The 19324-nt window shown below is 51.9% G+C and overlaps 1 protein-coding gene across 23 annotated transcripts in view; it reads left to right on the plus strand.

Moving 5' to 3' along the window:
- Positions 1–19324, plus strand: part of STIM1 (stromal interaction molecule 1) — a 132607-nt gene that overhangs the window by 85855 nt on the left and 27428 nt on the right. For all 23 annotated transcript variants that reach the window (XM_083499491.1, XM_083499477.1, XM_083499483.1 and 20 more), the window contains 3 exons: positions 4802–4913; positions 6024–6139; positions 17914–18091. In XM_083499491.1, the coding sequence (XP_083355617.1) occupies positions 4802–4913; positions 6024–6139; positions 17914–18091 (406 nt within the window). The remainder of the gene's footprint in view (positions 1–4801; positions 4914–6023; positions 6140–17913; positions 18092–19324) is intronic.

Here is a 19324-nt window from a genome sequence, read left to right on the forward strand (position 1 = left end):
ACATCATGGCGGACGCCCTCTCCCGTAAGCCACAGTATCTGGAGGACGCAACGCCAGCGGCCGCCATGCACATCTTCGCACCAACAGTATGGGCGTGCGCCGCGGCCACCGTGGACCTGGAGGCGGTGCGACGAGCGTTGCAGGATGACTCCTTCGCGCAAGCAAAGATGGCAGAGGTGCAAAAGGGCACGGCTGCGGCCGACGGTTTCCAGCTACGAGATGGATTGCTCATCCGTAAAGGGGCCATCTACGTGCCGGGAGACGACCTTCGCGCCAAGGTGCTGCAGCAGCTGCACGACGCGCCCACGGCCGGGCACTTTGGCAAGGAGAACACGGTGGAATTAGTAGCCAGGGATTTCTGGTGGCCTGGAATGAGAGGGGAGGTCGCAGACTACGTGGCGAGGTGTGACACCTGCCAGAGGGCCAAACCAGTGCACAAACCGCCGGCCGGACTGTTGGAACCGCTGCAAACTCCGGTCGAACCTTGGGAAAGGGTGGCCCTGGACTTTGTCACGGATCTGCCCAGCTCGAGGGGCAAGACGGCAGTGCTGGTGGTGGTAGACCTGTTTTCCAAGATGGCGCATTTCATTCCGTGTGCTAAGGTGGCCACGGCGGAGCAAACTGCCAAACTGTTCATAGACCACGTGTTCAAGGTTCACGGTCTGCCACGGTCTATTCTGTCCGACCGGGGGCGGCAGTTCATCTCGAATTTCTGGCAGAAGCTGATGGGCTTCCTGAACGTCAAGATCAACCTGGCGTCGGCGAGACACCCGCAGACCAACGGGCAAGCGGAGCGGGTCAATGCCATCATGCAGCAGTACCTGAGATGTTATGCAAATCAACAGCCTGCGACGTGGGTGGATTACCTGCCGCTTGCCGAGTTCGCCTACAACAACACGAAGCACGTGTCCACGGGGGTCACGCCGTTCTTCGCCAACAACGGGAGGCACCCCAGAACCTTCCCGGGACTGGAAAGAATGGGAGAGGGGGAGCCGCAGACAGCAGATGCGTTCGCGTCGGAGCTGCAGGAAGTCCACGATCAGCTGAGGCGCCACCTGGAGCTGGCCAAGCACGCATACAAGGTACAAGCGGACAAGCACAGAAGGGTTGGCGAAGAGCTCCACGTGGGAGACTGGGTTTGGTTAGCAGCCCACGCAGTGCCGGCCAGGTCGTTGGCCAAGAAGAAACTAGGGCATAAACAACTGGGGCCCTACCAAGTCGAAGAGCAGGTCAACCCGGTAGCGTTCAGACTGGCACTTCCGGAGGGTTCCAGAATGCATCCGGTATTCCACAGATCGGTGCTCACTCCCTACAAGGCACCGCACAGGTTCCAGGAACCCGGAACGGCGCCGAGTCCGGTCAGAGACAGAACAGGGCACGCGGGAGTGGCACAGAAGGAGCGCATCAACGAAGTCACGGAGATTTTGGACTCCAGATGGGGGGAAGAGGGGGTAGAATACTTTCTCGCCAAGGAGGGCACCCCGGCCAGTGCGAACAGCTGGGTGCCGGGCTACGCCTTGGACGAACCTCTCCTCAAAGACGAGTTTCATGCCCTCTTCCCCCATAGACCTATGCCAGCAGACTTTTTCGACGACTGGCTTTTCACGCCCACGCTTTCGGCCAGCACTTTCCGGGGGTTCGACTCGGACGAGGACCCGACACAAGACGTCCGTTCCCCGGAGGGGTCACCCTCGGGATCTGCATCAGAACCCTCGTATTGGTGGGACGATAGACCAGAGGAGCAGTTCCGCAGACGGTGGCTGGAAGGCCCAGGACGAGCAACACCGCCAGGAGGAAGTGAGGGAGAGACGGACATGGACGTTTTCGGGGACGACCCTGGTTTCGAGCACGGCGGCACAGAGATGGAAGCGGAGGTGACCGTTGTCGACGAGAGCAGGGAGGAAGACCCGCGAGACTTCAGATGGAGACCCGCCACGGGAAGCGACCGATATCCGACGTTCGTCCCTTTGCAACAGCTGCCCCCAGCTCCAGCACCGGAAGGAGGGGAGGGGGGAATGGGGGGCTTCGAGGGGGGGATGGATGTCAGGGGTTTAGGAGCAGAGGCACGGGCAAGGGAGGAAACAGAGAGCGAAGGGGAGGAGGCAGAAGAAAAGATGAGTGATGACGACGACCCGAGATCTCCTAGTCTTTCCAGTGAATCAGAGGATTCACAGAAAGGAGCACCAGTGGCCAGGGCAAGGGGGGAGTCTAGGGGGGCACCCCAGGAAGATAGAGCCAGAGGGGACTCAGAGGGGAGCAGCTGGAAATCGGGACCAGCGTCACCGCCAGGAAGCAGGGAAGAGGAAAGGAGCCAGGGGGGAAGCGCTGGCAGCTCACCACAGGAGGGAGGGCATGAGTCAGGAGTGGCCACACCTCCATCGGGGAGCGAAGAAACGGTTAAGAGGAAAGTGGAAGGTTGGGCGCGCGCGCCAAGTTCAAATGCAGAGGAAGGCGGCGCAGTAAGCAGCCCCGAAAGGGAACCAGGTCCTAAAGCCCGGCGCAAGGAGGCAGGAGGGTCCGGGTCAGCGTCAGAAGAATCCCGGAAGGAAGAAGCCCCGGGGGGTAGAGGGACCCAGAGGAGGACAGTCAGGCGGAAAAGGTGGAGCAAGGCTAGGATATTAAGTTGGTGCACACGGGGCGGAGACTCAGACGGAGCTTCGCCGATCTAGCTACTAGACGTAGAGTTGCGCGCAGCAGCGTGAGAATGGAAACTGTAATTCAATAAAGACTTTTACTTAATGATCGCTGGCTAGCGTGATCCTCTGTGAGCTAGGATCTTCAAGCAGCTCTGACAAGAACAGTAACAATTAATTGCAAATACATTCAAAGCCAATTGAAACTAGTTCAATTCATTCAACAACATTGATGAGCTTGATCCTGGGATCCCAGCGTGTTTCAAAGTCATTTACACCTCCAGCACCCCATTGCCTCTTGTTGGCCCCCCAGGTAATCCCACTACACACTTAGTGGACCACTTTTTTACACTGAAATGCCACACATCTGTCAGATTCAGGCTCCTAAGGGTTTTTCTGCACTTCGGACTTCCTAATGAACCTCCTCCAGAGAAGTGAGAACCACTGTGGCATCCTTGCTTTTGACATGAAGCAACTTTTAAAAAATAAGCCGTTCTCTACAAATAGACGGTACAGTTATGGGCACCTGCGTGGCTCTAACGTGTGCACACCCACCCCAATTTATATGTGGACAGACTTGAGCAAGCCATCTGTCAAGAGTGCCCCCTGCCATCTACTTACCGGGTTCCATTTTGTTGATGATTGAGACCTTAATATAGCTGTATTTTATCTTTCCATGCTGTACCTGTGACCCCTCAGTGGTTGTTTTTGGATGAAGTTCTCAAGAGAGCCAGCGCGGTTGTGATAGAGAGTGTTGGACTAGGAAGACCTGAGAGAGGCCAAGGTTCAAATGGTGGCTTAGCCATGAAGCTCCTTGGATGGGCCAGCCACTCCCTCTCAGCCTGGCCTACCTCACAGAGTTGTCCTGAGGATAAAACGGGAAGGACAACTGTGTACACCACCTTAAGCTCTTTTTAGGAAAGGAGGAATATAAATCATGATGGTGATAGTAGTTCTGTAGTCCTGACCTGTAGCTCACGTTTGTAAGAGCTCAATCATTTAGTGTGGCAGCCCTTACACTTTGGAACTCCCTTCCTATTGATATCACTGTTCTTATTTAAACAAGCCCAGCCAGATCCTGAGAAAGTTGAGGTGGATTTTTAATCTATTTTCATGTTTTAACTTCCATACGTTGCAAATGTTTATTGATTTTATTGCTATATCTTCTTGTAAACCGCTTTGAGGCTTACTACAACCAAGCAGCGTGTAAATTTTCAAGATATGAATAAATAAAAGCACAGCCTGCACAGAGGTCCTGACTCCTTCCCTGCTGTTGATGAGAGCAGGTCCCAGAGTCCCATGGCTTCAGGCAGAGACCCCATATTCCCTTTTGGGTGGGGGGGGGGCATTGACAGATGCTTAGCTGCTGCATCCTAAGTTTCTTTACCTGCCCACGCTGCGTTTCTCTCTCTCTCTGCCACTGCTCCTTCCCAGTTCACAGCAGCTTTTTAAGAACTGATTTCCACATCTGCTTCTCTTGGGTGTCTTGACGCTCCTGAGCTGTCGGGGGCAGGAGGAGAGGAGCAGTCTGTTTTTTGTCATGTTGAGTCTTTCCTCCTCCTTGTCTCCTCCTTGAAGGAGGAATAAGGGCTTCTTCTAATTTTGCCCAAATAAGTGGACCAATGACATTGCCATACTAAAATACAAAGTGGGAAAAGCCTGTTTATTGGTTCAGCTGTTCTCAGCAGACATACAGATGACTGCATGCTTTGGTGTGAGACTGAGCTTGGTCGTCAAGTTAGCAAATAGCCCGCGATTATGGCTGAGCAGGGGATTTGAACCCTGGTCTCTCAGGCCCTGATCCAACACTCTTCCCGCTCTGCTACATTGCCCTGCCTTGGTCTGACATCCTTCTGTACATTCTCTGACCTTTTCCCCCCTGTCCCCTGTCCCTTTAGCCCCTTCTCATAGGATTTACTGTAGAGCCTGCAATTGGCCCAGCCTTAGCCAGCATTTTCTGAAATTATGTTCCTCCTCATCTTCCTGTTGGTTCAGAGAGGTTTGGGGGCATCCCGTGGCACCAGAAACACAATAAAACTAGATGGATGAGCCAGACAGTGACAGGAGAGAGGTGGGAGGCCTGGAGATGTGAGCTGAGATGGTGGGGCCTGAAGACCGGCTGCTGGTTGGTTCAGCCACTGACTTGCCCTCTCCCACCTTTCTTTCAGTGTACAACTGGACCGTTGATGAAGTGGTGCAGTGGCTCATCACCTACGTGGAGCTGCCGCAGTACGAAGAGACCTTCAGGAAGCTGCAGCTCTCTGGGCATGCCATGCCAAGGTCAGTTCCGGGGGTGCAAAAAAGGAGGCTGGGTTTTGGCCTGTGGCTTCCCAGGGTTTTGTGAGAGCGCTGCTTGGAGATCCCCAGTAGCTTGGCAAAGTCAGTTTCAAACCTGCTTTCGGCGTATAGTGTCAGTGGGCCAGCGGTGGAGTAGTTGTTGGAATGCTGGACTATGACCTGGGAGACCAGGGTTCAGATTCCTGCTGAGCCATGAAATTCACTGGGGTGACCTGGGGGGCGGGACATCCACTGCCTCTCAGACTAACCTCTACTGCACAGGTGGGATATAAATGCCACATTAAAAGGTAAAGGTAAAGGGACCCCTGACCATTAGATCCAGTCATGGCCGACTCTGGGGTTGCGGCGCTAATCTCGCTTTATTGGCCGAGGGAGCCGGCATCCAGCTTCTGGGTCATGTGGCCAGCAGGACTAAGCCGCTTCTGGCGAACCAGAGCAGCGCACGGAAACGCCGTTTACCTTCCCGCCAGAGAGGTACCTATTTATCTACTTGCACTAGTGTGCTTTTGAACTGCTAGGTTGGCAGGAGCAGGGACCGAGCAATGGGATCTCACCCCGTCGCAGGGATTCGAACCGCCAACCTTCTGATCGGCAAATCCTAGGCTCTGTGGCTTAACCCACAATGCCAGCCGCGTCCCAAAAATGCCACATTATTTATTATTATTTATTATCAGAGATTCACAGGGTGCTTTACAATATCAAAACACAAAAAGGCATAACATAATAAGGGAAGTATTACAATAAATGCAATAAATAAAATTATAAAAAAATAAAACTTATCCATCTGGCCACTTTCTCCTTCTCACACATTTGTGGGGGCTAACAACCAGCTCCCTGGGTTAAGCGAGAGGTGTTCTCTGCAAAGCGGAGAAGATATCCCAGCAAAGGAAGCTTTCCTGCTTTATGAAATGAGAATAGCTGGTGCAAAATATCCTTGTGAACAACCAGGAAGCTTCCTGTTAAATCTCCTACCTGCCTGCTGGCGGTGAGTCCTCGCAGAGCTTGCCTGAGGGGCTACCTGGCCAAGCTGTGTTTTTTGCTCCAAATGCCCTTCAGATGTGACCACCTCCTCTGCCTCCCTCTTCCCTGCAGGTTGGCAATCACTAACGCCACCATGACAGGAACTGTCCTGAAGATGACCGACAGGAGCCACAGGCAGAAGCTGCAGCTCAAGGCCCTGGACACGGTGCTCTTTGGGCCGCCTCTCTGTGAGTGACGCTCATGTGGTCACGTGACTGTATGTGGGGGAAGTGTGTCAGCTGACATGTGTAGATGGGGAACACCTCTGAGGTAATTCCGCTAGGCACTCAGGAAGCTGCAAGGACTCCATGATCCCTCGTAGCAGAGTAAGATAGCATTCCATAAACACAGTTTTAACAGTGAGTCCATAAGGCCAATTCTGGGTCCACATGTCCTTCCACAGTGGAGACATAGGTTTCTGGGTGGGATCATGGTGAGGGTTTGCCAAGTGTGCCTTCCTCTTAGCACGTTTCTCCCTTTTGTCCCGAGTTTGAGCGTCTCCAAAGCCACACCTTTGGTCAAGGCTGTTCTCCAACTGGAGCGCTCGCAGGCCAGTGTTTCCCAGTTGTTGGTGTTTATAGTACTTTTTAAAGATTTGCCTTGAGAGAGACTTTAAACTTCTTTTGTTGACCACCAGCATTACGCTTTCCATTTTTAAGTTTGGAATAGAGTAGTTACTTTGGAAGACAATACTCAGGCCTCTGCACAACATGACCAGTCCAACAAAGTTGATGTTGAAGAATCATTGCTTCAACATGGGCGATCTTTGCTTCTTCCAGTACACTGGCACATGTTTTTGCTATGAGCCATTCAACAGGGGAAGGGACTTCCTTGGAAGGTGGTGGACTCACCTTCATTGGGTTTTTTAAAGCAGAGTTTGGATGGCTGTCTGTCAGAGATGCTTTAGCTGAGATTCCTGCAGTGCAGGGGGTTGGACTAGATGACCCTCGGGGTCACTTCCAAGTCCACAATTCTATGCACTAGTTCTAGTTTTCTTCTTGTTTGGACTTAATGCCTGGATGGAATGGAGGAGAGAGAGTTTGGAGGCTGCCTGTAGTTGAGAAGAAATCCCCCTTTCCTGAAGATTTGCCAGAGTGATTTGGGAGTTGGGTTTTGACACTTGGACTGCCTTTAGGTATTTCGTGGCATAGAATTTACTTTGTCGGTTTGGCTTTTGAGTGGTTGTGGCCCAGCCTTGCCTCTGTGTGGTGTAGTGGTTAAGAGCGGTAGACTCATAATCTGGTGAACCCAGTTCACTTCCCCGCTCCTCCACATGCAGCTGCTGGGTGACCTTGGGCCAGTCACACTTCTCTGAAGTCTCTCAGCCCCACTCACCTCACAGAGTGTTTGTTGTGGGGGAGGAAGGGAAAGGAGAATGTGAGCCGCTCTGAGGCTCCTTCGGGTAGTGATAAAGCGGGATATCGAACCCAAACTCTTCTCCTCTTCTTCTTGGAACAAGGAAGGGGGAAATCCAAAGAAATGTGGCTTCAGCATCCAAGACAAAACAGAAATCTGTAACCAGAATATTCAGAATCTCTTAGACAGACAGGTAGATTAATTTGCATGCATTCATGCGTTTCCTGGACCTTTTTCCTTTTTGGCTGCCTGAAACCACCCCCCACCCACACACCTACCTCGGGCCCCCAGGCTTGGATTGGCAAGATGAGAAGCTGCGGGGGGGGGGGGAGGTATTGTTAGGCAGCAGCAGAGCAACTTAGGGTTGAGTCGGGATGTTCGTACAGAGAAGTGTTTGTGTTGCTGGTTCTGGACTGCTTCAACTTCTGGTTGAAAAGGGAATAAATCTAAACTGGCCATATAAATGGTGTGGAAACCCTCAGGGCCTGCAAGTACTCTAGGAGAGAGGTGGTTGAAGAGCAAAGTGGATGGTTTATTTATCATTCTTAAGTGCTGTTTTTCCCTTGTGGGATTCCAAGTGGCTGCAATCGATCTAACCCAGGAGCACGAAGCTGGCGTCTCCTTCTGCTTGGCTCACAGGCTCTGGTGAGTGAGTGGCTCACAGGTTGAACGTCAGGTGTGCCACCGATGCTTCTCTGGGACACCTGATGCTTTGCAGGTTTCTCCCAGGCATCTATCTATTTGGCCTCTGTGAGAAACGATGCTGGACTAGATGGTCTGATCTTGTTAGGTTCTTTCAAAGGGAGGCCGTCCCTCCACAAGCTCTCCATGCTGCGGATACTGGCAACATTTTGGGGAAAGGTGTGACAAGGTGATTTAGTGGTGGGAGGCCATAGTGGTGACTAAAGGCAGAGAGGCATCAAAGCTTCACCATCTTCCTGCTCAGCTTGGGAGCATAAGGAGAGCTCAACCTGTGAAACCGATTCCGGGATAAAATTTTCTGTTTGCAAATAAATGGTTTATTTATTGGGCCAAGGTGGAGGGTGGGAGTTTCCATCACTACCTTTATCTAGCAGCAATGACTGGAGACCTGGACCTGTGCTCTCCAGCCCAACTCATGGACGCTTTAGCTGCGATTCCTGCATTGCAGGGGGCTGGACTTGAGTTCCCGCCAACTCTAAGCTTCTGTGATTCTGTGGCCCTTTCTTCGATCCTTATGTCAGACGGGTCCTTTTGGGAAGAATTTGAATTTAGGCCTTTTATTCTCCCAAGGAACAGAAAGCTTGCTTGAAAGGCACTTTGGCTGTGAAGAAACCCATTTGCTTTGATCAGGAAGAGGCGATTAATCAAAGTATTGCAATTATGGGGCTCAGATATCCTGGCCACTCTAAATATTTACAGTCCAGTGCATTGTGTTTAGGTTGCCTTTGCCTGGTAATGAGCTGAGCGGCAGCATCAGCCGAGTCCCATTAGTTAGCAGTTCTTGGAAAGGCTGTTTGCTGCCTGCAGGAGACTCACGGCCTTCGTGCAGCTCTGCCGATGCTCCCGATCCCTGCTGCCATGCGCAAGGGCCTTCCTTGTGCACCAGGGCAGCCTCAGTCTGGGGCAGTAACTGAAATAGGGGAGGACAGGTTGCAGGAGGCAAGTGGGGATTTCTCCCAGTGAGGGCTGGGACTTTTAGAAGACACCTGAAGACAGCCCTTTATAGGGAGGTTTTTAATGTTTGATGTCTCGTTGTGTTTTTCATATTGTGTTGGAAGCCTCCCAGGGTGGCTGGAGCAATCCACTCAGATAGGCGGGGTACAAATGATAAAATTACTATTCTTATTGAGGGGCCGGGCAGCCAGGGGCCACACAAGAACATAAGAAGTGCCTGCTAGATCAGGCCAAAGGTCTGTTTAGTCCAGCATCTTGTTCTTACACTGACCAGGCAGATGCCTCTCACAGGAACCCGTGAGCAGGATTCGAACGCAATACTCCTGTGGTTTCCAGCAACTGGTATACAGAAGCATTTCTCCCTCTGACTGTGGAGACAGAGGACAGCCAGCATGGCTAGTAGCTATCGATAGCCCTCTCCTCCACGAATCACTGCCTCCTGAAGTTGAACAGTGCGCTCTGCACATTAGTATTTAACTTCGTGCCTTGCTGTGCTGCATGTACAGAAACTGGCCCAGGCTGTGAAGTGAGCCAGGAACTGAGGAGGCTGCAGCAGCGTCCCTTGGGCCTCCTCCTCCTGGCATCGTGTGATTCCTGAGCCCTGTGACAGGAGCTAGGAAGTGAAAGTGCCTCATTGGCCTGGCGGCAGAAGGGAAGCTGGAGCAGGAGGAGCAGCCTCCCTCTTCCGACGACCCACCCCACGGGAGGGTCACCTCAGGTGCACTGTCGGTCTGTGTGAGCGCTAGGATAAGCACAGGCCTTGGCTGGAGATCTGTGGGAAGGGGCCAGATCCGCCGAGAGGCGCTGAGGTCACTGTATCCCAGCAGGGCAAATGCAGGGCAAATGGAAAGTGCAGGGCAAATGTAGAAAACCTCTCGTTGAAGGGCAGGAAGTCAAAGTGGGGAGCCCAGGGCAGCCTGTGAGCGGGCCGAGCCCCCCTGCTCTGTGCCTGCTTGCTCCGAAATTCCTTCTGTGCGGCGCTCAGTCTCCAAGGGCACCCCAGTGTTTGTTTACTGCCGGAGTTTGTGTGTGACCCTGTCACCATAGCGCTGGAGCTTTGGTTTCTCCCGGCAAGCACAGCTCCGTGGTGCAAAAGGCAGGTGGCGGGAGGAGGGGGGCGGAGGCAATTTATTTAACCACAGAGGAGACTAGCAAAAAAGGGGGCCGCGGCTGCCTCCTCATCACACCTGCTCCTTAGAGGGCCCTTGGGGCGTTACAGAAGGACATAAGAAGAGCCTGCAGGATCAGGCCAGTTGCCCACCTAGCCCAGCTCCCTATTCTCACCGTGGCCCGGCAGGTGTCCCAGTGGGAAACCTGCAAGCCGGATGCAAACACAAGAGCAGCGCTGCAAATGCAGGAGACCTTCTGTCGGGAATATCTGGTGAGCGTTGCTGCTTCACAGGGGGGCTGTGTGTGGAGGAAGCCACAGGAGGATTCCTCTGCAGCAGCAGCAGCAGCCGCAGCCTCACAGAGATCAGTCTTGCCCTCCTTTGGAAGGTGAGCAAATGCAAACATTTTAGGAAGGGAGAATTCTTTGTTGTTCCCCAGCACTTGGAAGCAGCACGGTTGCTTCTTGAAGCGCTTGGCTTGCCCCGGCCACCCAGAGATTTGAGGAGAGCATGGACTCGGATCCACGTTTCCTGTGTTCAAACCTGCACCCCTAGAGTGCACACCAGGGGGGTGCAAGGCTGTCGAAAGAACTTATTCATGCAGGGCAGAGGTAAACTATGGCACTTGCTTCCACAAGAGGCAGTGATGGCCACCAACCCAGATGGATTTAAAAGAGGAGTAGACAATTCCTGGAGATGTCTTCTGGCAGCAATGGCCCTGATCTGCCTCCACAGTCAGTGACTGCAATGCTCCTGAATACCAGATGCTGGAAACCACAGGAGGGAAGAGGGCTCTTGTGTTCGAATCCTGCTTGTAGTTCTCCCTTTGGGGCATCTGATTTTCCACTGTGAGAACAGGATTCTGGGCTAGATGAGCCATTGGCCTGATCCAGCAGCAGGCTCTCCTTATGAGAGGTTATTACAATCTATCGGTGGTAGTTGTGCATGAGCTTGATTCACTGCTAATAAAAACATTTGAGAGGTCTGGAAAGCAAAACTCCCATCTTCCGAGGCACCGTGATAAGGACTGACCCTCTTTCTGGTTCCTTTGCCTGTAGCATAAGATGCTGATGACGTCTCTCTCAGTGCAAAACACTTGCAAAATCTTGGCATTGTGAAGCCCTGAGCTGGATACATCCTCCTGGCACCGCACACAGGAATGTCAGAGCTGAAAGTCTGGTGCGCCCAGCTTTTCCCAGGGTCACCGTCCTGCAATTTTGACGATGTCTCTATGAGAACGCGAAGGGGCAGCTATCAGCCCACTGCATCTCCTAAACACCTCCCAAATTCAATTTGAAGCAGGGTGGCTTTTTCAGACTTCTCAGTAGAAGTGGAGGGGGCGGGGTGTTTCTCCCAGACCTGTTCTTGTGCGGCTGCATTTCTCAAGGAGGACATTTCCATTATGCCTTTGCGAAATTGGATCCAGTCCCCAGGGACTGTATTGCAATACCTTCTGAGGAAAGTGCAAAGGAAAGGGGAGGAATTGTTCCTTCTGTGAATGTTCCTTGCTCTCCCCTGGACTGAAAGCTTCCTTACCCAGGGATACTCATTAGGGTTTGAGGGATGCTGAGAAGGACAAACAGGGCATCAAGTCAAGGCAGAAGCAAGCCAAGGCCGCTCACTTGCCCCACCGCAGGCTCACTTTCAATAGCTGTGATGGCATTTTTCTCCTGCTGCAGAACTTCTGCTGTTCTGGGCACCCCAGTTGAAGGAGGATATTGACAAGCTGAAGGATTTGTGTAGAGCAGGGTGACTGAGATGATCCAAGGTCTGACAGCCAAGCCTCAGGAGGAATGGTTAGAGTAGCTGGGTATGTTTAGCCTAGAGACTGAGAGGATACAAGATAGTCATCTTCAAATATCCAAAGCCCTGCCCCATGGAAGTTGTAGCAAGCTTGTTCTCTCCCACTCTGGAGAAGAAGACCCATGGCTTCAAGTTACATGAAAGGGGATTCTGACTAAACACAAAGAACTTTCTGACTGCAAGAGCTGTTCAGCCATGGAGTGGACTCCTTCCGAAGGTGGGGAACTCTCCTTCCTTGGAGGCTTTAAAGCAGAGTTTGGGTAACCATCTATCAGGGATTCTTTACCTGAGATTCCTGCCTCGTAGGGGGTTGGGCTAGATGACCCTCGGGGTCCCTTCCAGCCCGACAGTTCTATGATTCTATGCACTAGTTCTCATTTTTAGGCAGGCCATGGTGTCTGGATTCTTGCGCTGCTGCCAGCAAGCAACATCCATCCCCACAATTAGCAGTGCCAGAATAAATACATAGTAGGTGCCAGAGACACCACCAAGATGCAAAGCAGACATCACCACTGTGTCCGGAAAGAAGCATTCAGCGCAAAGCAGTTAAAGGGTTTTTTGGTGCAATCAAGAGGGCTCTGGGAAGGCCATGAGGCTCCAGGGACCTCATCCATGAGAAAACTGACCCAATACAAATAGAAGTGCTCCATTTCCCTTCAAGGACTCAGCCCTACGCCTTCTTGTTTTCGCTGGGCTCAGAGGGAACTCTCTTGAGCAATTATTGGGTGATTACAGAGAGTGAAATAAGATGGGGATAGGAGGGAGGGAGGGAGCAGAGAGGTGGCACACAGTCCATTTGGGACCCAGGGCGGAGTCTGTGGGGCTCTACTGTTTTGTCACCCATTCATCTGCCCGGTCCAGATCATTGTGTGGCAAAAGCAGGAATGGGGCATCGCGCCAGAGATCTGATGGCTCAGACAAGCCTCCCAAGCCAAATACTCCAGGAAGCAACACCGGAGGGTCAGAACCAGCAACCCAGAAGAGCCTTGAAGTTCTTCTGCGCTGAGTTCTCAGTGACCCAGCCCTGCCCAGAGCCATCCAAATAAGGACTGGCCTCCCTAAGAGCATGTTGGTTGAAAGGTCCCTCGGATCTCACATAAAAACACCATTCTGAGAGTAAACAAACAGCACTGGTCAGCAAGCCAGCCAAGAGTGTTTCCATTCAGCATGTGAGCAGACAGCAGGCCTCTTCCTTCCGTAACCAGCCTCAAAGTATAAATCTCTTACGGACCGTTACAGCACATAAACCCATTCTTGTTCTTCTGCTGTTACACCCCACACGGTACCCATACAATCTCCATGGTTCCCATCGCTGAAGCAGCCGCCAGCCATTAGAAAGGAAGCCTGCTTTGCCACCAGCAGCAATTTCGCTTGAAATGCAAATATCAGTTTTGGGGGAAATGGTTTTTGTCAGGACTGTGGCAAGGAAAGAGTTAAACTCCCCTTCCCCACCCAAGAGGGACCTGTGGCTGCATAGGCTTCCCATCGACTGCTATTTGCCTCACAAAAAACGACACTTTTTAAGTTTGCAAATGGTAAAAGGAGGGATGGCAGAGATTTACAGCAAAAGGAAGCCATGAGTTTTCCAGGTTCTCTTCCAAGTTTAGCTTGCTTGGAGTACGTGAGCCTGGCTTTCTGTAACAAAGTGGACAGATTCCGGACAGATGAAAGGAAGGACTCTTTAACGCAGCTCATAACTGCCACTCGCAGGAGGCCGTGGTGGCCACCAACCTAGATGGCTTTAAAAGAGGGTTAGGCAAATGGATGGATAACTCTTGATGGCTACTAGCTATGGAGGCAGCAGTGCTTCTGAACACCCGTTGCTGGAAACCACAGGAAGGGAGAGCGTTGCTGTTGTGCTTGAATCCTGCTTGTGGGTTTCCCAGAAGAGGCACCTGGTTGGCCACTGTGAGAACAGGATGCTGGACTAGATGAACCATTGGCCTGATCCAGTAGGCTCTTCTTAGGTTCTTACGAGTCTCTCTTGAGGCCTCTCCAAGTCTCAGAAGCTCCCTTCCGAGGTGCAGGCTATCATAGCGAAAGCTGGCCATTCTTAGGGATGCTTTGTAACACGTTTGCTGCCGAGTGAAGTCAACCCAAGGGCTTGAGGATTGCAGCTCCAGTTGTCCCGTCCAACCCAGAGAAAGTGGGAGGCTTCCTCATATACCATAAGGAAACAAAACCCCGGGGTCATTTTTCTAAGGATGGATCTTTCCTTGTTTGCAGTGCCTTCCTGAAACTTTGGCTCCCTGCCACTCTAATCCCCAAATCCAGCCATGGTTTGATTGCTCTGAGCTCTTTGAAGAGTCCTTGTGTTCTCAGGGTGATCTCCTCTTTCTCTCGAGCAGAGGAGTTACATAACTGCCTCCTAGGAATCTTACCATTTTAGGTGAAGTGAGGAGTGCTTTCCAATTACCCGTTTCTGCGATAGGAATTTCCAATTTACTTTGCTGGCTGATTGGAGGCCAAAGGAGACCCCAGGACTTGACCCTGCAGCCCTGTCTCACACCAGGCTCCACCCCATGAGATAAAGGCCCACCATGCTAGACTTGGTGTGACTGACAGTAGCCATTATCAGGTGGCCATGCAACAAGGGTCCATTTGCACAGGGTGTAGCTTAATCAGGAAAGGTTGTGCAAACCCTGGATCAGGGCTTCTAATCAGTTGTGGGCTGGACGAGGGTCAGATTCTGAATTCTGGCAGGTTGGTGGCATTGTGGGTGAGCAGTTCCTGAGTGGATTACTGGCCAGTTTCCTGCCTTGGATGGAGTCTCACTCCCTTGAAGGAGCAGGCTTGTAGCTCGGAGATGCCCCTGGATGCATCTCTATTGCTAGAGAGGCTAAGGAGTGCTGGGAAGACAGTTTTTGGTCTAGGATGGCTTGGCCCCTGTGGTTCCTGCATTGGTAACCTTGATGATTGTAATGCTCTTCGCATGGGGCTGCCCTTGAGGGAGAATGCAGAAGCTCAACCGCTCACTGAGGCAGGATAGAAGCATAGAATTGTAGAGTTGGAAGGGACCCGGAGAGTCATCGATTCCAACCCTCTGCAAAGCAGGAATGTGCAGCTGTCCCATACGGGGATCAAACCTGCAACCTTGTCGTTCTCAGCGCCATGCTCTAACCAGGAATATTGCTGTCCTGTTGCTCCACTGTTCACAGAGCTGCACTGGCCACCAAATAGCTACTAGATAAAGTTAAAGGTGCCAGTACTGGTGTACAAAGGCCCTATGCAGCTTGGAGCCGGGGTACCTGGAAGATTGGCCGGCCCCTTCTATACCCAGCTGATCACTGTACTCTTCGGGACAGGGCACCCCGCACACACCGTCTTCTCAGGAGATCTGTCCCATAGGAAGTCTGAATTGAGCCTTCAATGCCCTTTGGAACTCCCTTCTGCTAGATACAGTGGTGCCTCGCAAGACGAAATTAATTCGTTCCGCAAGTTTTTTCTTGCGAGTTTTTCGTCTTGCGATGCACGGTTTCCCATAGGAATGCATTGAAAATCAATTAATGCGTTCCTATGGAAACCGCCTTCAGACCAGGTCCGGGGACAGTCTGTCCCCCGACCTCTTCTGAAGGCTGGGGGGGGGACAAGGGCTTTTCTTCCCTCCCCCAGCATTTTAAAAAACCCCGGGACAGCGGAGGACTTCTCCGCTGTCCGGGGCGATCTTAAAATGCTGGCGGACGGCATTTTAAAATCGCCCAGGACAGCGGAGGACTTCTCCGCTGTCCGGGGCGATGTAAAAGCCCCTGGGAAGGCAGGCAGGGGGGACAAAGACTTTCGCCCCCCGCCCACCTTCAGAAGAGGTCCTGGACCTCTTCTGAAGGCGGGCGGGGGGCGAAAGTCTTTGCTCCCCACCGCCTGCCTTCCAAAGCCGTCCGGGACAGCAGAGAAACGTGCTGCCTTTCTCCGCTCTCCCGGGAAGGCAGGCAGGGGGGAGCAAAGACTTTCGCCCCCCGCCCGCCTTCAGAAGAGGTCCAGGACCTCTTCTGAAGGCGGGCGGGGGGCGAAAGTCTTTGCCCCCCCCCCGCCTGCCTTCAAAAGCCGTCCGGGACAGCGGAGAAACGCGCTGCCTTTCTCCGCTCTCCCGGGAAGGCAGGCAGGGGGGAGCAAAGACTTTCGCCCCCCGCCCGCCTTCAGAAGAGGTCCTGGACCTCTTCTGAAGGCGGGCGGGGGGCGAAAGTCTTTGCTCCCCCCCCCCCGCCTGCCTTCAAAAGCCGTCCGCGATAGCGGGAAGCGCTTCCCTGCTATCCCGGACTGCTTTTAAAATGCTGGCGGTGGGGAGCAAAGCCTTTCGGCCCCCGCCGGCCTTCCTGGACCTCTTCTGAAGGCCGGAAGGGGGGAAAGGCTTTGCTCCCCACCACCAGCATTTAAAAGAGGTCCCCGGAGATTTCCCTATGGGCTTTCTTCTTGCGAAGCAAGCCCATAGGGAAATTCGTCTTGCGAAGCGCCTCCAAAACAGAAAACCCTTTCGTCTTGCGGGTTTTCCGTCTTGCGAGGTACCACTGTATCAGGCAGGCACCTTCTCCAATGAAGACTAGTGGAGTTATTTTATCCTGCTTTGTTTCTGCACTAGATTTGAAACTCTTTCGACTTGCAGTTGTTTTAGATGCGTTTTAATTTGTGCTGTGGAATCGCTTCAAGACGCCTCGTAGGAAGTGATTCATAAATAAAGTAAATAATGCATTGGTGACGGAGCTCATGCTTCAGGCAGGGATGTGTATATTTAGTGCTTTTGCAGGAATGCTCTGTAAGCACATGGTCTAAGAATAGCTGGGGAAGAATATGACTTTCTGAGGCTTGGCTGCTGCTGGGCCAGTGGGGAGTCCAAGAAGGCAGGATGATCTGTTGGGCTGGAGCTATGGGAGGGCCAGCCTTGGGGCAGAGTTGATGGCCAGCCAGTGTCCCCACTGAGAAGTCCATTCAGGGGGTGAGAGTGGGGAAACTGGAACAAGGATGCTGGCAGGCTGGTGGGCAGAAGCAAGGCAACATACCATGGCAGGGGCAACCGCTGCAAAGTCAGGAAGAATCCCCAGGAGTAGTATATTGCTGTTGAAGGATGGGAGAAGGAGAGGTCCCTCCAAGAGGAGCCTCAAGAGCAGGCTTCCTCAAACTCAGCCCTCCAGATGTTTTTGGCCTACAATTCCCATGATCCCTAGCTAGCAGGACCAGTGGTCAGGGATGATGGGAATTGTAGTCCCAAAACATCTGGAGGGCCGAGTTTGAGGAAGCCTGCTCAAGAGAGAGGATGTCTGCATCCCTGTAACTAGTTAATAATAATTGTGCATGCACACTATTTAATTTATCTGCAGCTTTTCTGTACTGCTCAGACACACACACACACACAAAAAAATCTGAGTGGCTCACAAATAAAACTAAAAATGTGAAATATAATTATTTTTATTTAACTGAGTTTCGGGGGATGGAATTGCAGAGATTGCAAATTGTATTATAAACTAATTCACACACAATACGTAAAGGCAGTTTGAAACGCCACAAATAAATATTGCAGAGTGCAACAAGGCAAGTGAATAAAAATCCAAAGAAACAAAACAGGGCCAATGAAACTGTTTGTAATCTAGAACGCCTGGTCCTATCTTTATCTGGCGCCGAAAAGCTTGCTGTGCTGGTGTGAAGTGTGTCTCTCTGGGGAGGACACTTCAGAATCAGGGCACAGACTAACATCACTGTTTTTCTGAAACTAAGGGTGCCGCTGTCCTCTACTAGACCGACTTGTGCTGGCGAAAACCCAGGGCCCACTTTTAAGCCAAATCCCTGTCCACCAGTTGATGTCCAGTGTGCTAGTGTACAGGGTTCTGCCTTAGGCAAAGAATTATGTGTGGTTCTGAAGTTTGTATGGAAAGTTGGCTACTATGGGCTCTTCCTGCCCCTTGGAGCTTTCCTTGCCTGACCTAAGTGCAGCCACAGGTGTTATATCAAATGCAAAAGAGCAAAGGGGAGGAAGGAGAGGAGAGGAGAGGAGAGGAGGTGGGCTTGTTTCCTTGTCTAAATAGGCCATTGTGTGACTTCTGTTTCCCCAGTGACCCGTCATAACCACTTGAAGGACTTCATGCTGGTGGTGTCCATTGTGATCGGGGTGGGCGGCTGCTGGTTTGCTTACATCCAGAACCGCTACTCGAAAGAGCACATGAAGAAGATGATGAAGGACCTCGAAGGTCTCCACAGAGCTGAGCAGAGTCTGCACGATCTCCAGGAAAGGTGAGTCTTGGAGGCTGCTGCAGGGTGCCATGGAGGGTGCCAGCTGCAGTCCTGGCTCTCTCCCTTCTTCGCTAGCACCTGGCTTGCTGATGACTTTTGCTCAGATCTTCCCAAATACTTTGGTAGGAGACCGGCTTGTGCTTCTGGTTTGGCACTTACGAACCACAAAGCACTGGATGAAGCCCCCTTGCAAAGCAAGCATGATGGGCCTGTCCTGACCTCGCTCCTGCCCACCATGTGCCAGTATCACCCTTCCCAACCCAGCAAGGATCAAGGATGGGCATCTAGTGCTTTGTGTGGACCAGAAGACTGCTGGCTTGAAACACCCAGAAGTTCATGCAGGTTAGTGTTACCTGTCAGATCTTGAAACCTCCCAAGGTTGGAGACAGCAGAACCTCAGTGGAGAGTCTTGGTTTCTAGGCTGCTTATTCCAACTGGTCTTACAGCGAGGGGGTTTCTTCCAGCACTTAGTTTAAACCAGGGGTTCCCAAACATTTTGGGGGCTCTGCTCCCCTGGTTCTATGAACTCATCCCCAGCGCTCCTTACCCTGTGAAAACCATCATTCTAAAGGAAGATAATAACACAATAAAACAGTAACAGTGAATTGCACAATTATTCAAAATCCGGTTTAAACTATTTAATTAATTCAGCAAAACTGAGGAACTTGATACAGTGATACCAGCTTCTCAAAATCTGATAGTTGTTTATGCCTCCATCACACACCCCTGCCACCCCCTTACCTCTTAGCGCTTTCCAAGGGAATCCCTCCCCACCCCCAGGGATGGTTCAGCTCATTTCAGAACCACTGATTTAACCCTTACCTCCCTGTATTCTGAATTTGTTTCTTCTTGGTCTGCCTTTGGTGGATGGATGGGCTAAACAATGGAGGTAATCTCTGTGACCGGAATAATCCCTGCAGATTAACCAATCAAACTGACATCTATTTCCTTATAGCGTAATTGTGAGCAGTTATTGGCATGCGGCGTCCACACGGCTCTGTTAGTCTGTCCTATTTGCAGCAAGCAAAGAGCAGTGAGGCTTTTTAGCTTGCAACCCATGACTGTAGTCGGTGAGGCCTGGGATAGAGGGTGATTTGCCCCAAATATTCGGGGTTTGAACCCAGAACCTGCCACAGGCAGGCCCCAAGGCACCTTCTTTCCTCTTTCTCCCTGCCAGCACAAACTGGGGTTCCTGTTTTGTTTCACTAGAGAGAGGCTTCTAAAAGGGGCATG

The sequence above is a fragment of the Podarcis liolepis genome (assembly GCF_965112155.1).
Source record: "Podarcis liolepis genome assembly, chromosome: 4".
Taxonomy (NCBI): Eukaryota; Metazoa; Chordata; class Lepidosauria; order Squamata; family Lacertidae; genus Podarcis; species Podarcis liolepis.